Raw genomic sequence first — 15765 nt, forward strand, 5'->3', positions numbered from 1 at the left:
TGATTGATGAATGCTTTAGCCTAATAAGGACTTGATAGCTTGATCGTCTTCTAACTAGAACATCCTAGAACTTAATTTCTTCCAGTCTAGGTGTTAAAAAGCATTCCACTTTGATATTAATTTGTATCTTTCTGATTTTTAATATGGCTGAACATCTCTCAAGGGGTTTACGTACTGCAAGTGTTTCTTTTGAGAAAATTTTAATGATTTTGCAAAGCTAATTATGCCATCCTGTCCTTTTGCTGTTTTCTAATATGTATAGCATAAAGCCCAGTCCCTTCGCATGGAAGTAGCTCTTTCCTCTGTCCCCATCTGTGGTATTGTCTCCCAGTGTGGCCTATTGCTCACAATTCGCTGGAAATTCAGAGTAGCTGCTTCACTGGGTCTCTACACATTTGTTTATGCTATTTCTTGTGTAGAATTCCTTTCTCATTGAGGGGGAGAGTTCAAGACGAGGCTTTTCTGTAGTTTGGGGGCTATTCTGGAACTTGTCCTATAGACCAGGGCAACTCGAACTCACATAGATCTGTCTCTCTGCTTCCTGAGTGATGAGATTAAAGGCATGCACCACTACTACCCTGCTCCTTTCTCATTCTTGACGACACTAATGTTTTGTTTTGTTTTTCAAGCCAGGGTTTCTTTGCTCTTGTAGGTCAGACTGGCCTTGAACTCACAGAGATCCGCTCTGCCTCCCGAGCGCTGGGTTTAAAGGCATGCGCCACCACCGCCTGGCAGACACTAACATTTTAATGTGTGTTAGTTCGAGACATTTCCCGGATATCTTCCCTAACTCTTAAGCTGAATTGAAACCTCCTCCTCTGATTTCTTAGAAACACTCTGTAGAATTCTACCATTGTACAACTTTAGGCTCCCAAAGAACAAAGACCCTTTATCATTTGATTTCTAGCACCGGAAGAATGTTCTATTCAAACATAATTTAGTGTGCACTAATAGATGTTGTATATTTGAACTGAAGAGACATCCTACAGTAAGCTACAAACAAAGGTCTGAAGTTAAGGAGAATGATGTGGGCTTAAGACACTGGTAATAGCTGAAGTCATTTAAGGCAAAGGAGGCTAATATTTGCAGGGTTTAATTTACAGTGGACATAGGGTTAGGCGTTTATTCATTTATGGACGACTTTACAAGGCAGCTACTGTTTGATAAATGGAGTAATAGGCTCAGAAAGGTTACGCAACCAGTCCAAGGTTCACAAAGCAAATACACACTAAAGTTGGGATCTGAATCAGTATTTTAGGGCCCAAACTCTTCATTACACAACAGTGGATGAGTTCACCACGGAGAATGGAGCGGGGGGGAGCAAGGGAGAGAAAGAACGTTTTAAGAGTCAATGTTAGGAGCTACATCTCAGAGATGGGTCTAGGAAGAACCCAAGAGAGGGAACTGAGAGGTCATTGGCATGCTCAGCATCAACAGCCAGATACTCCAGAAAGAACTGAGCCGATTCAGCGCTTCACATAACCAAGGGATTTAAGGATTAAATGGTATCTTCGGGGTTCCCTTCTGGTCATTTGGTAACTGTGGAAATAAGAGTAGTGAAGAAAACAGGGAGAAGACAAAAGGTTGGTGGTTCCCACAAGGATGGATCAGAAACATAAACTAAGCGTACTCCACCCCCCCTTCCTCAGAAAAAAAAAAAAAAGTTGGCAGCATGAATGTGTCGATGACTGATTAACAGGTTATTCTGTCCAGAATCTGTATGTAAAAGGGAGATAGGGGACAGGGGACAACTGGGGCTTAGAAGGTTCTTTCATTCTTCAAAGTTTTCAATGTCATAGGCATTGGCCATGTTTAAGAACTTGAGTGGAATATCCACTAGGGAGAGAGAATTCAAGATACTTCTGATCCCTCTGAGAGGATGTTTTAATGAAGCAATGCTGTGGGGGAGGCAGAAGAAAGCATCCAAAGTAAGGTTTGATGAGGATATCCCATTGAGTTGTTTCTGGCTGGAAAGTGGGAGTCAAAACTGTAATTTTCTGGTTCGAGGTAATAGGTCTGACATTACAGAAGCACCCGAGTCTCATAAATATGAAAGAGAGTGCCTGGAATCCAGAAACCACTTCCTGGGGGTGCCAGGGCTGCAAAGAAGCAAGGACCTCAGAGGCAGGTGCCGCATTACTAGGCTGTGCACTGTCTTAGAACTTTTCCTTCAGAGAAACTTTCCCTTCTATTCGCAGTATTCTTAGACCAGCCTAGATTTCTATGGTTGTGTAACTGTCCCCAACGACTGACAGTCTCCCTTGCTCCGGCTTTCAAGACTACCCAACATTCCAAAGCCAGATCAATAATCATCAAACACTGTTTTGAGCTTGCTTCACTGTGGGCAAAGAATAAAGGGCAAAGTGCGAGCGAACATTTTAAACCTTCAGTCTGGCCCTACCCAATTTTTCCAACCTTTATCTTCCTGTCTACAGAGACACCACCAATAGGCAAGACTCTTTCCCTCATTATCTTCCACGTTTCTCACTGACAGCACGGGCTCTCTAGACTGGTGCTCAGGAGGACGAGGAGCTTAGATCTCTGAGCTCCTGTTAATGCTCTATGATCCTTCTCGCTATCTGTCATTCCTCTCTAAAAAAGGGCTCAGCAGCTTCATTTGGCGTTAGGGGAACTTGGCCGCTTTGGGCAAGGTCAGTGTCCTCATCGCTTACCGCAGCTATCCAGCAGACACTGGTTAACATTCACCCAAGCCAAGCGGGGGCCAGAAAGCTAGGCCAAAACGAAAGCACCGAGGTGAAGATGCTCAAGGCCCTTGCTTTCCCGCCAGGCACTCAAAACTCAGTCAGCTCCCCCTGGGCCGCCTTAGACCGGTTCCAGCTGGATTTCCTCAGGCAGCTCAAACGCCAAATAGAATTCCTGCCCTCTCTCAGCCACAGCCAATTCCTGCAGCCCCTCGGGCTCCCAAACCTCCCCAAACTCTGATTGGCTGACGGCTCCGGCCTGGGGGCGGGCACAGAGAGGACTCCGAGGGTGGAGAGGGAGGTGGGGCCGGGCCGAGAGGCCAATGCGCAGGCGCAGGAAGGAAACGGATAAACAAATAAAACCCACCACCCGTAGGCCAGCCCCGTTCCCCGCCCCCCGCCCCCGCCCCCCTCAGGTCGTCTCGGGGGCTCCCCGCCCGCGCCGGTGTCTGGGCACGTCTCCCCGCTAGTGGCGCTTCCCACGCACGTCCCCGCACTTAACCTCTGCGCGCCCGGCGTGGTGCTGGCGGCGGGGAGTGCGAGCCTGCAGCCGCAGCCCGGCGGACCATGACTTGCTACCGGGGCTTCCTCCTGGGCAGCTGCCGGCGCGTGGCGGGTGGCCGGGCGGCTCTGCGGGGCTCGGGCGTGGACGGCCGGCGGCACCTGGGGCACGGGCAGCCGCGCGAGCTGGCGGGCCGCGGTAGCCGCGCCGACGGCGGCTTCCGCCCTTCGCGGGTGGTGGTGGTGGCAAAAACCACCCGCTACGAGTTCGAGCAGCAGCGGTACCGCTACGCGGAGCTCTCGGAGGAGGACCTGAAGCAGCTGGTGGGTCCTGGAGGGGGACGGCCGGTATCGGGGGGTGAGGGGTGGGGGTGGGGGATACGGCTGAGCCCCACGGGACACGGGACACCCGCAAAGCCCGACGGCCTCCCTCCGATTGCCTGCCTCCCCACCCCCCTCGAGCGTGAGAGATTGGCGTCCCGAGCCTTTCTTGGAGAGGCCCCTGGTACCGGGACTTGAGAAGCCACGTGTGCCCTCGCCCCGGCCTCGGGAGTACAGACTCTGCACAGACTCCGATCGCTGGAAAGTGTACTGGTGGCCTGAGGGTTGTTCGCTTTGGGGACCTCTCCCCAGGCCGCCCCGAGATAAAACATTCCTGTGCGCGGCTTCTGGTGGCAGAGAGAGGGCCATGGTGCCACGGACACACCCCCCCTTGACTCCCGGGGACCGAGGCCTGAGGAGGGCTAACCCTGCTGGGATGTGGTCGCCGGTCCAGGGTCTCTGGCCGCTTCAAAAGCGCCTGGGACCGGGAGGCTGGAAAGTTGACCTGAGATGTGTTTTCATGTAGGAAGAAGGTCAGATAAGGGACAAGTGAGCAGGGTGGATAATGGGTGAAAGGAAGAGCCTGTGTCTCTGAAGTACTGTGACTCCGCGATACACATATGTGGTATATTTACCAAGAGCCCTGCCAGTTGTGCAAAACCAGGCGCGTGTGTATGTGTGTGGGAGGGGTTGAACCCAGAGTTTGAACTTCCCCAGTTTTGAAAATTTTTAATTTTGTGCTACACAGCAACTTTAGGGAAATCGACTGTTAGCAGTTTATCTAGATTCTAGGTAACTTTTCTAGATTCTAGAAAAACTCCCATTGAACATCTGTGATTGTTGATTCCAAGCACTTGAAGGCTAGAGAATTAGTTGTGTAGAACCATTTTCGAGTTACGAACAAGAATAGGTCGGCTGCCTGTTCTTAAAACCTGGTGATGCTTTGTGATACTCATTTTTTTTTTTTTTTTTTGGGGAGCTAGGAGAAACCCGTTGTAAGTCTTTGCTTAGCTGTGGCATCTTGTCAGTCTTGTTTGATTGACAAGTTGAAGGGTCACTTGGTAGAAGTCAGTGTGCAAATGTCTTTTCCCCTTCGCCCAAGTGTTGGAAGTGTTCATAGAAAACATCCACAGTGATAGAGAAGATCTGCCGTTTGGCCTGGGTCGATGGTGTAGTTTAGTGAAATGAAGGCAGTGAGGTGGGGGGGGGGGGTTGCTGGCCAGATGGGAGTGTGCTGTTTCTATTTTGGGAAAAGAGGTGTGTCCTTTTGGTTATCCGCCCGACTTTGCAAGGTTCACCTTTTAGAAATTGTGAAATACCGCGTATGCTTAGCCTCACACAACTTCATCTAAGACTCTCTGGGCTTACAATGGTCCACTCAAGAAACAAGGACACAAAATGAGTTGGTGCTCTTCAGGTCTACACAGCACAGGTGGGATTGCCTGGAGCTCTAGGTGCTCCCTGGTTCTGTGTAACTGACTGCCTTTGCATTTTTTTGTTTTCCTGAGCGAAATGAAATATTTGTACTGCAATGTTAGCTTTCAAAAGTTCCTTCACCTAGCTCCCAAGCCCTTTCTGCGGGAGCTGGCATTTTGAAATGATTTCAAGGACTCTGGAAAACAGGTAGTATCTGAATTGAGAATAACTCTTGTATTTCTCAACTGAATCGCTACTAATAAAGCCTCTTAAAATGTAGGGGTAATCGGTGTCTATAAAAGCTCAGACTCCCTCTTTGAGTGGAGATATCTCCTAATTAGTATTTGTCCATCACTCAGTGATGCTGTTAGATTAAGGCCGCTTTAAAGTATGACTGCTGGGCTGTACAGCAGAGGTTTGTGATCACCAAGCGAAGGAGGCAGAATAGGCTTTTTTTTTCTGCAATTTTATTGGATTTCTCCCTTACTGATAGGAGTTGGCTTTGCATTGATGTTCAGGCATATTTGGAGTGAGATTGCATTAGGTGTAGCCTGGGTAAGAGCAGCTAAGGAACACCAGGCTGTGTGAAGTTCTACCATGGTATTCTGTAGAGGGTAGGAACAGAAAGAATTTTACCTCATTTGTTATATTGTTGGGGTAAAACCCAACTAGAGCGCATGAATTGGTTATAAAGAAAATGACGAGGTGTTTGTTTCACGCCATTGGAAGGTGCTATGGCCACTGTGTAACATCATGCTAACATGATTTTGTATGAAAGCATTCTCTTTTGTTATGTTGGGTTTTTTTATTCATTTGTTTTTGTGAAAAATAGGTCTCTATTTAGGGTACTTGTTAAAATGTACATAGTAGATGTTGACCAGAATGTCCCTGTAGCTTTCTGTCCTGAAGCCTCTGGTTTTCTGACTTTGTAGAAAGGCAAAGAATCATGTGAAGAATCTTTTTAATTGGTGAAGCCTGTACGAGAATAGGATTATATCCTCCAGCTTGGGGCAAAGGTTTGACTTTCAGTTGCTCTTCCTGGTGGTGTTACTTTATTTCAATCTTGCCTTTCTTCCCATTAGCTGATTAATGGTTTAGCTTGGGAATGGAAGACGGGAGGCCTTTTAGTTAAGGATTTAGCTTCCAAGTCCCATGATATTGCAAAGGCATAAAACAACTGTCACAGTCTGTTTGTGCCATAAGACCTGAAGGGGGTGGCAGAGGCGGAGCTTTAACAACCAGACACCTTGACAGTCACGGTTTAGACTTCAGATGAAACAAAACAGACTTAGACTTGGGAAGGATTTCTTGCCCGGAACATACTTTGTCAGCCAACGAAAAGGCTTTATTTAAAACACTCGATTGTACAAATCAGATAAGAACTGAGCAGCTTTCACTTGGCTTCTCCCATTCTGCTGTGGTTCAGAGGAACCAGCTTCTGTTTTTAGGAAGCTACTGAATAGGGTAAAATAAATTTATTTAATGACATGTCTATTGGGTTAAGTTGTTCTGTTTATTGCCTTCATAGCTGATTCTTAGGTAGAGATAGAATGCCTTGCTTTTGTTTCCTTTTGTTTGAAAAAAAAGAGAAAAAATAAAGATGGGTGGTTTAGGTTGTAGTTAACTGCTGGGCAGATAATTCTTTTCTACATCTATGCAGTCAGCCATGTAAGTAGTTAGCACATTAAAGAACGTGATCTGGAGTGCTGCCAGGGCCTTGTTACTGAACCTTGTTGCTGTGAGATCTTGCAGCCACAGGCCCCAGAGCCGTCTATCTAAGGGTGAACATCTGTCCGCTTGGCATCTCTGCTTGTCAGTATGCAGAGGCTTCGTCACCCAGGGAGCTTAGCAGAGTACAGATTCCCGAACCTTCCCTTTCATGGTTCTGATTCAGGGTAGAGAATTCCTACACTCTGCTTCTCTGAACCATATGCCTGAAATTACTATGTATGAATCCCAGAGATTTACAGGTTTTTTTTTTTAGGCCAGTTTCCTGTGTTTCCCAGGTGGCTCCCAGATTATACTTTGAGAAACACTGTTTTAGTAATCTCTTCATAGACAGGGACTCTTGGCTGTCTCTTGGACTTCATTGCTCATTATTTCTAGAACTTCACATTTTGGCACTCTCAAGCCATTTTAATTCTCATTGGCTGTGCTGATTTAATTTGGACTATTTATGGATCAGCAGTACATTAAAACTGTTGAACATATAAAGTAATGGTGTATAATCAGCCTTTCCTTCTCGTCATCTTTTATTCAGTTTTGGCCCCGCAAATGACTTGTGTATCAGTGTGTGTGTGTGTGTGTGTGTGTGTGTGTGTGTGTGTGTGTGTTTGTTTCCTTTTGGAAATAATCTCTGTATATGATGAGTAAGGATAGCGGAATGTTTTCTCTTTCTTTTGTAAAAACTATTTTGTGTATTTCACACCATGCATCTCGATCCCACCTGTATTCCCTCTTGAGGCCGGATGTGGGGGGGCATTCACCCCCACTCCATGCTGCTGTATGACCGACAGATAAGTAATGGGGACAGCTCTCCACCTGCCTCAGGCCTTGTTGGGGGGTCTCTTTCCCGCCCATGCTGCCACATGACAGATGAGTGATCAGAACAGCTCTCCCATGCTCATGACTTCAGGGCTGACCCACCCTCTGCCGACAGGGTCGCTTCTTCTGTGTTGCCCAGGCCAGTTGTAGGGCCCACTTTCCTGAGTGCTGCAGCTGGTGAGGGGTGGGCCAGCTCCCTCACCTACCGCAGGTGGCAGGGGCAAGGGGGGTACTTTTTCTATACTTTATCTCATTTTGCTTAATAATAATGTAAATTATTCTGTAGGTTTTTTTTTTTAGCGTCAAATACACCTACTACATTAATGTCTGTGTTCATATAAATGAGAATGAAGTTCTAGTATAAATACCCAAAAGTAGAGCGAATCAAAAGGCACATGAAATTCTAATAGGTCTCTCATGTTTCTTCTCAGAGTGTGTGCCGATGACGGTTAATCTTCCTTGTTATCCTGACTGTGATTACAGTCACTGAGGATACTCTCCTCTGAGTAGGGCTGTGAGAATGTTCTGAGTTGCTTAGCTGAGGAATGTAGATAGCATCGTGCCATGACCTCACATCCCAGACTGAATAAAAAGGGAAAAGTAGAAACTGAGCCGAGCATCAGCGTTCATCTCTTACTGCTTCTCGATGGTGAGCAGTGTGAGCAGGAACTTATTCTCGGGCTACCATGTCGATCCAGCCAGAGTGACCTGCATCCCTGCCATCCTCCATCCAACATTAGCCATCCCTTTTTTACTTAAGTCACCTTTTTGTTTTTTGTCATGACAGCCAGAAGAACTACATTCAACGTTTATCTCCCTTTTTATAAGTGGTTTGTCAAAAGTTTGCCTCTTTGCTAACCTCACTAATCTTTATCTGTTGGTCTTCACCTTTGCAGCCCAGTTTGTTTAATATTCTTCTCTGTTCACCCTTTGATGTCAAGTTCAGACAGAATCTTATCAGAGTCCTTGATACTTTCTAGGCTTCTCCCTACCAAGGTTGTGCTGAGTATTATGAAGACACAAAAAATACCAGTCTGAAAAAAAAAATACCAGTCTGTGATGATTTCTTCTGCAGACGCAGCTGTTTAGGGGAAGCCATTCTGATGTTCTTCAGAATGACATTCAGTTCTCTTCTTCCCTAGGCTGGTACCAGTTTTTTCCCACCCCGGGCCTTATCACCATCTGGCAGTATTCCAAGTTAGTTGGTAAGGCAGAGATTGCCAGTATAGGCTCTTAAAAGTAGGTTCAGGCTTCAAATTTTGAGAAACAAACTAAACAAAGAATGATTTTTGTTGTTTTGGCAGAAAAGGTTTTAAGTGCTGTGGAATGTAATTTGGAAACCAAAGGCCAAAAGTATATTATAAATACTTGCATTGGAGAAATAAAAAAGACGGACAAGCAAACGGTGTACTTTCCTCTTGTCTTTTCCATCTTTGTCCTCTGGGCAGCTGCCAGGATTTGCAGCCTGCCTGCCCTGTGGGTTTTCTTTTAAACTGAAATAAGATTGTCCCTGAGCCTTCACAGATAGAGAGAGAGAGAGAGAGAATGTGGCAGCAGCTGAAATGGCTGTGCTCTTCAGTTTTCGCTGTTAGCGGTATTACCTGGGGAGGCATTCGCTTGAAGTGTGTGGACCACCCTATGAGTGTCAGTAGCTTTGCTTTCCAAACCCTGATGATCGCTCTTCCTGTGATCTTAATTGTGGGAAAGAAGTTTTGCATAGATGCAGGTATTTGCTCACTGATGCATGCTGATGTTGTAACCAGAGAAGTTCAAGTTGGCTTTATTTCATTCTTTCTAACATGTAACAGAAATACGTAATTTCAAACACCAGCCACCGTGACAGTTATTTCATGCTTTAGAGATATTATACCATATTTTCCCTTTATGATCACCCACTAGATGCTCATCGTGTAGGTAATTAGACCAATCTCTGCAGCACATTTGCATTGCCACCCAACTGAAAGTTTTATACTTGGTGTGACATTGATTTGTCATTCCAAAGCAGTTACTTTTCTTACTTTTCTTCTTTTTTTTCTTTTTAGATTAATTTGTTATTTTATGTGCACCGGTGCTTTCCCTGCATGTATGTCTGTGTGAGGGTGCCAGGTCCCTTGGAACTGCAGTTAGAGACAGTGTGGGCTGCCATGTGGGTGCTGGGAGTTGAACTCAGGTCCTCTAGAAGAGCAGCTAGTTCTCTTAACCACTGAGCCATCTCTCTAGCCTCTGCACGTTGCTTTTTTAAGATCACTGAGGTGAAATAAAAGGTGTTATTTTAACACCGTAAAGTGGTAATTAGTTAATTTTACACTGCTGGTATCAAACCCAGGGCCTTGTGCCTGCTAGGTAGTGGTCTGCCATTAATCTACGTTCCCCAGCTTCATGGAGTGAGGTTCGTTCCTTCTCCTCTCTTCTCTTCCCTCCCCTCCCCTCTCCTCCCCTCCCCTCCCCTCCCCTCCCCTCCCCTCCCCTCCCCTCTCTTCTCTTCTCTTCTCTTCTCTTCTCTTCTCTTCTCTTCTCTTCTCTTCTCTTCTTCTCGTAGTTGCTTTGAGGTAGCTCTGGTTCTGAAGTGCTTCCTCTTTCATGAAGCTTGTTTGTGATAGAGAATATAACATCAAAGTCAGTATTATAAACACTTGCCAGGGCTCCCGAGATGGCTCAGTAGGTAGAGCAAGGCTGAGGACCCGAGTGTGATACCCAGGACACACAGATGAAAGAAGAGAACGGACCTCCTCAAGTTGTCCTCCAGCTCCACATCCAGGCACACGGCAAACAAAAGTATAACCGTTGTTTAAATAAAAACTCGCAAAGGTGTAATACAAGTTATCAGCACCCAGAAAGTTTTTTTTAGTTGACTTAATTTGTTTTCTCATTACTTTTTTTTTATTTTCTGCATTTATTATACCTAGTGGTATGGCAGGTCTGGAGGTCTGTGGAAATTGAGAGAGGTGGTTCTCTCCTTCCATCATGTGGGTCCAGGGTATCATCCTCAGGTTGCCAGTCAGGCAGAGTCAGCTGCATTCACCCTGAGCCATCCCACAAGCCCGACTAACTTTGTTAAGTAGCTGTTTACCAGCAATGTACTGAACCAGGGACCAAAAGCTAGTTTCCAGTGACTGGAGAAAATCCATTTCATGGTGTTCTAACTCCGTAGTTCACGAGCATGTGGAAAAGGAGGAGGCTAATTAGGAAGGATGGAGATAAAGGGGAGCAAAGAACCTTGAGGGTTTTTTCTTTCTATTTTACAACCTTTAAATAAATTTTTTTGTGTGAAGTGTTTAGTGTTGTGATCTTCAGTCAGGAAATATTTCAAGCCTATAGAAAACTTCACAGTAGCAAGATACAGATATGTGTGTATTTAACTACCTAGACGTAGCAGATACCAGTTTTGCATATTTGCTTCAGAACTTTTAAAATGGATGTTCTCATGTATCTCCTGCACACGTGAGGAGTCAGGCCACTTGGGGATTAACCTCGGGAAACACTTTGTAGCTCCTTCTCAGAGGAGGTCTCTCATTGGCTTGGAGCTCGCCATTAGGCTACACTGGATGGTGGTAAGCCCCAGGGGTCCTCAGTCTCTGCTTCCCAGCTCTGGGCTCCTAAGTGAGGACCAGCAACTCTTTGTTTAGGTGCTTGGGAGTGAGTCAGGTCCTCATGTTAGTGTAGCAAGTACTTTCCCAAATGAGCTCTTCCTGCCCTGCTTTAGATTTGCTTTTTTGTAAGAATGGTAGCTATTAACAGTATAGCACTATTCATCTAGCTGGTCTCTCTGCTCCCACCATTCCAAGGGTGATCTCTACTTGTGTGAAGGTGTTAGGCATATACATTATCATGCAGATGGTTTTATATTGATATGACTCTCTACAAAAATATATAAAATTTTATGCATGTTTAAAAAGTTATAGCAGTGATATAGGCTTTAGAACATGTGCCTGGTCTTTACAAATTTGCATTTATTAACTGTTGTTTTGAAGAGTTATCTGTCTACGTAGTGATTGCTTTGTAGTAGTCCTCTTTTGGGATTATTACAGATGGTTTGCAGCTGTTCTATTTTACCTTTAAAAATATCATTGTGTGTACGTGTGTGTGCATACATGGTTTGGGTGTGGGTGCACACGTCATAGCATATAGATGGGGGTCAGAGAACAACTTTGTGGAGTTGGTTCTCTCCCTCCACCTTTTCACGTGTTCCAGGGATAAAACTCAGGTCACCAGGCTTGAGTGGCAGGTGTCTTTGCTAGTTTAACCGCCTTGCTAGCCCCAGTTTTCATATTGTTAAGGACAATTCTAACTAAAAGTAAGTTTTTCATAAGCATTGGATGAATTCCCCAATCTACAAATTATCACCATCACTTAACAAGCTTTCACGTTTTTTACCAATATGGTAAGAGTAAAATGGTACTTTATGCTTTTAGGATGTTACTAAATGTTGAAGGATGGAAGAGTTTGCATGGGTGAAGAGAACAAAGAATGAAGTTCATCTTTTAGCCAACAAAAACTGAAACTTTGTGGTCCAGTCAGAAACTTGACATTGTGACTTGTTTTAATTGGAGTAAAATGCTGCAGGAAACAGTGTAACCCAATTTGATAGAATATTTTACTTTCTGTTTAATTGAAATGCTGGCTGTTCTCTCCTACTCTAATGTATAGCAAGGGCATGGTTAGTGCTCAACCATCGGTGTATTGAGGTCATGCGGGTAGCCTGGGTGAGACAGGCAGATGTTAACTGTATTCTAAGTTAGCACCCTCTGCTAATGCTTAGAATCCAGTCTGTCTTCATAGGAATGGAGTGAGCCAGAGGTATGAGGTTTTGGTTGTGTTTGGGGATTAGGATGAAGGTGACTCTCAGGTCTTGATGATTAGGATCGGATGGTAGTTTATTGAACTTTTAAGGGATCAGTTCAGAGAATCCACAGGCAAGTTTTTCCATTGTGCACGGCAGAGTCGATGCGGTGTGTAAGCTGGCTGGCTAGTGTGGAGATAGAGTGTGAGAGACCTGAGGGCGGCAGCTGGGCTCGTCAGTTACTTGAAGAAATAATGCCTTTATTAATGCTGTATGACTCCCAGAGTACACATGAGAATGGGACCATGCAGCCTTAGATATCTTGGGGTGAGAACTAGGACTGGGTGGGGTGCTAAGGACATTTGAAAAGTGGAGTGTACGAATCAAGAGAAGATAGAGCTGATGGGACAGGTTTCAGTCTCTGATGCATTCTCGGGAGAAACTGAGAACAGTTGGCGGGGTTGGCGGTTACTCAGGAAATGTCGGGAGAGCTGAGGAGAGAGCTGAAGCTAGAGCCTTGACCATACCAACCGTAGGGAAGACACAAATAGAATGAACAAAATGAATACTGGCCAAGGGAAGGGAGCTCCTGGGAGATAAAGTCAATTGAATCCAGAATTGGTCCGTTCCAGCCAAACAAGCCTTCCAGAGTTGGTGCTTGTGGCCTGAGCCCGAGAGGCGAACAGTTGATGTTACAGCTGCCGAAAGGTGCACACACACTTTCCAGGCAGTTTTGAGTGATAGCAAGTCACCTAGTTAAGTGTGTAAAAGGATGGTTGAATTGTGTCTAGTGAGTTTACTTAGCAAACTTTCATTATCTTACAAGATTGTATATTTTATAAGTTAGAACACTGTATTGACCGTTCACGGAAATTAAAGAGTCCAAAATAATAACCTTACCTGGTAAAACAAGTTTTAAAAATTTGTAGCTGTAATGATTTTAATATAAGCCAAGTTAAAAAATCAGTAATAATATAAAAATACAGAAGGCCGTTTGGAAAATGCCATAGTTGAAGCATGTGTGCTATGTGGCAGAGCTGTTCCCAGCTTCTGTTCTTTCATTCCTGTGTGTGCTGACGGTACAGCGGAGGGAGAAGAGGTGTTGCGTTCTGGTGATTTTTTTTTTTTTTGTAGGAGAAACTGTATCACTTATAATGAGATATTCTGTCTATAGATTTATTTATTTTTAGATTCTTCTACTTTTTCCAAGTTGAATAATCATTTTATTTATTTCTTTAATGGAAATAATGCATGCATTTTTGAAAAATAATGATTCTGAATATGTAATGTGGGACTTTGCAAAGTTGAGAATGTATTCTAAATTTCTAACTTTTTCATTGTAACCCTTTTACAGGAATACATTTGTACTTGATATACTGATGAAGGTGAGGTTTTAGGTGTCTGAAGCCACATTATTTTCAGGCGTCTAGTTGTCCATTCTACCACAATTTGTGTTCTACAATAGTGTGAGTGCTATTTACATGGTAGTTCAGAATATTTGATGTTTCAGAAGTGTTTGCTGCATGTTTTGCCACTTATCTGCTTAGTCCTTGTTAGTGAACCCAGCTGTTTCACCAGTGACCCCACCAGCTACCCTACCAGCACCAACCAGCTACCCCACCAGCACCCACCAGCTATCCCACCAGCACCCACCCAACACCCACCAGCTACCCCACCAGCTACCCTACCAGCACCCACCAGCTACCCCACCAGCACCCACCAGCTACCCCACCAGCACCCACCAGCTACCCCACCCAGCCATGCCACCAGCTACCCCACCAGCTAGTTCACCAGATAGTGTGTTAAAGAACTACAGCAATTGCATTTGTCTAGGTGAATGTTGACCCTAACATAGAGAGTGTGTTTACACAAGGAGAAATTTGAGATAAAGACATTTCTGCTCCATTGCTAATCTTTAGCTTAATTTCCTGCAGCTTGATGAGAACAAGGAAGTAAGAACAGAAGTCTCTTAGCCTGTTTATGTCTCTTGTTCCAGGGTGTATATTCATATAGTCCAACCAAAAGTTGGAAGAGAAGATACAGTATTTGGGCAGGTTATTGAAGTCTAGGAATCAACTACCCTTAAGTTTTATTTTTGGCAAGTGAGAAACGATAAATTTGATGACAAAATTCTGAAAGATTTAATGTACATTCAAAATGCCTTTCTTCACCCTGAGCTGTTTGTAGTCTCCATTTAATAAATTTGATTGAGCTCAACTAATATTTAAATAAACAGTAGTCGGGTACTCAAATGCTTGCACACATTACATTTTAAAATCTTAATTTCTAGCTTTATGAAGTGTTTACTCCTAAAGTGAAATCGTGTATGGCATTACTATAACAAAATCGTATGTTTCCTCCATGTCTTGGCTGCTCCTCAGTCCTGACCAGGTAGAGATGACCTGCACAGTCAGCACTGTAGGCGGGCTGTCACTCAATTTGTCTTCCTTGGCACCTGCTTATGCACTCTTGATGCTTTTCTGAGACATGCATCCCCAGCAATTCCCCCACCCCAAGCCGAAACCTGAATGGACAAATGAATGAATTCACTCAACAGATAACTTACCCCGTAACCAGGTCCTGAGGGTACACTGGTGAACAAGAGAAGGTCACCGCTCTTGTGTAAATTATACTCTAGTAAGGGGATGTAAAAAATACACTCACGATAATTTTAGGTGTTGCAAATTCAGTGGAGGGAACTAACAGACTTTGAGATAGAGTGATTGGCTCCATTCCAAGACTAATTGGTTTGGCATCTGTGAGCCATAAGCATGCTCAGGGCCTTGGTGTGTTAGTGGTTAGGCCGTCCTAGTACTTAAAGACTGAGGAGAGTCGGACTTGGGCTGCAGAATGGAGAGAATTCCAGCTGTGCATAGAAGAGCACTGTGGGAGGGCTGTCAGGGTACTCACAGTTAGTTGATCACTGTCTGTGAGGGGCGTAGACTGTTGGCCCAGGAGCTAGAGAGAGGCGTCTGCAGTTGTCCAAATTGTGGTAGTGATGAGCGCAGAGATGTGCGTTGATGGTCCAGTAATTGGATATAGGGATAAGGGAAGAGGTGGTTTCAAGTGTCACGAGCCTTGACTTAAGCTGTAGGTGGGGAGTCCTTAGAGTAGAAGACGCAGGGCTTGGTATTGAATATTAAAAGATGCCTGGCCGGGTGGTGGCAGCGCACACCTTTAATCCCAGCACTCAGAAGGCAGAGGCGGAGGCAGGCGGATCTCTGAGTTCGAGTCCAGCCTGTCTACAAGAGCTAGTTCCAGGACAGGCCCCAAAGCCACAGAGAAACCCTGTCTCGAAAAACCATAAAAAACACCACTAACAACAACAACAACAACAAAAAAAAAAAAAAACACCACCACCAACAAAACCCCAAAAAACAAACCAACACAAAGATGCCTATTAGCCACCTAAAGAAAGATGGCCCAATTTCTGCTGAGTCCAGACTCTCCAGAGCTTGGGATAGCAGTTGGGAATCCTTAACATCAATATTCAGATTTCTT

General features: G+C 44.8%; 1 protein-coding gene across 3 annotated transcripts in view; it reads left to right on the top strand.

The window, feature by feature from the left end:
- The first annotated feature begins 3109 nt into the window (after positions 1-3109).
- Nadk2 (NAD kinase 2, mitochondrial) overlaps positions 3110-15765 on the top strand; it is a 37242-nt gene continuing 24586 nt past the window's right edge. The window contains exon 1 of one of the 3 annotated variants that reach the window (XM_050138979.1): positions 3110-3527. In XM_050138979.1, coding sequence (XP_049994936.1) covers positions 3270-3527 — 258 coding nt within the window. In that variant the 5' untranslated portion in view covers positions 3110-3269. Of the gene's footprint in view, positions 3528-4803; positions 4957-15765 lie in introns of those variants that run through there. The other 2 variants (XM_050138980.1, XM_050138982.1) reach the window with 2 other exon arrangements.

Source organism: Alexandromys fortis, unplaced genomic scaffold (assembly GCF_014885135.2).
Source record: "Alexandromys fortis isolate MF-2015 unplaced genomic scaffold, M_Fortis_MF-2015_v1.1 scaffold_37, whole genome shotgun sequence".
NCBI lineage: Eukaryota > Metazoa > Chordata > Mammalia > Rodentia > Cricetidae > Alexandromys > Alexandromys fortis.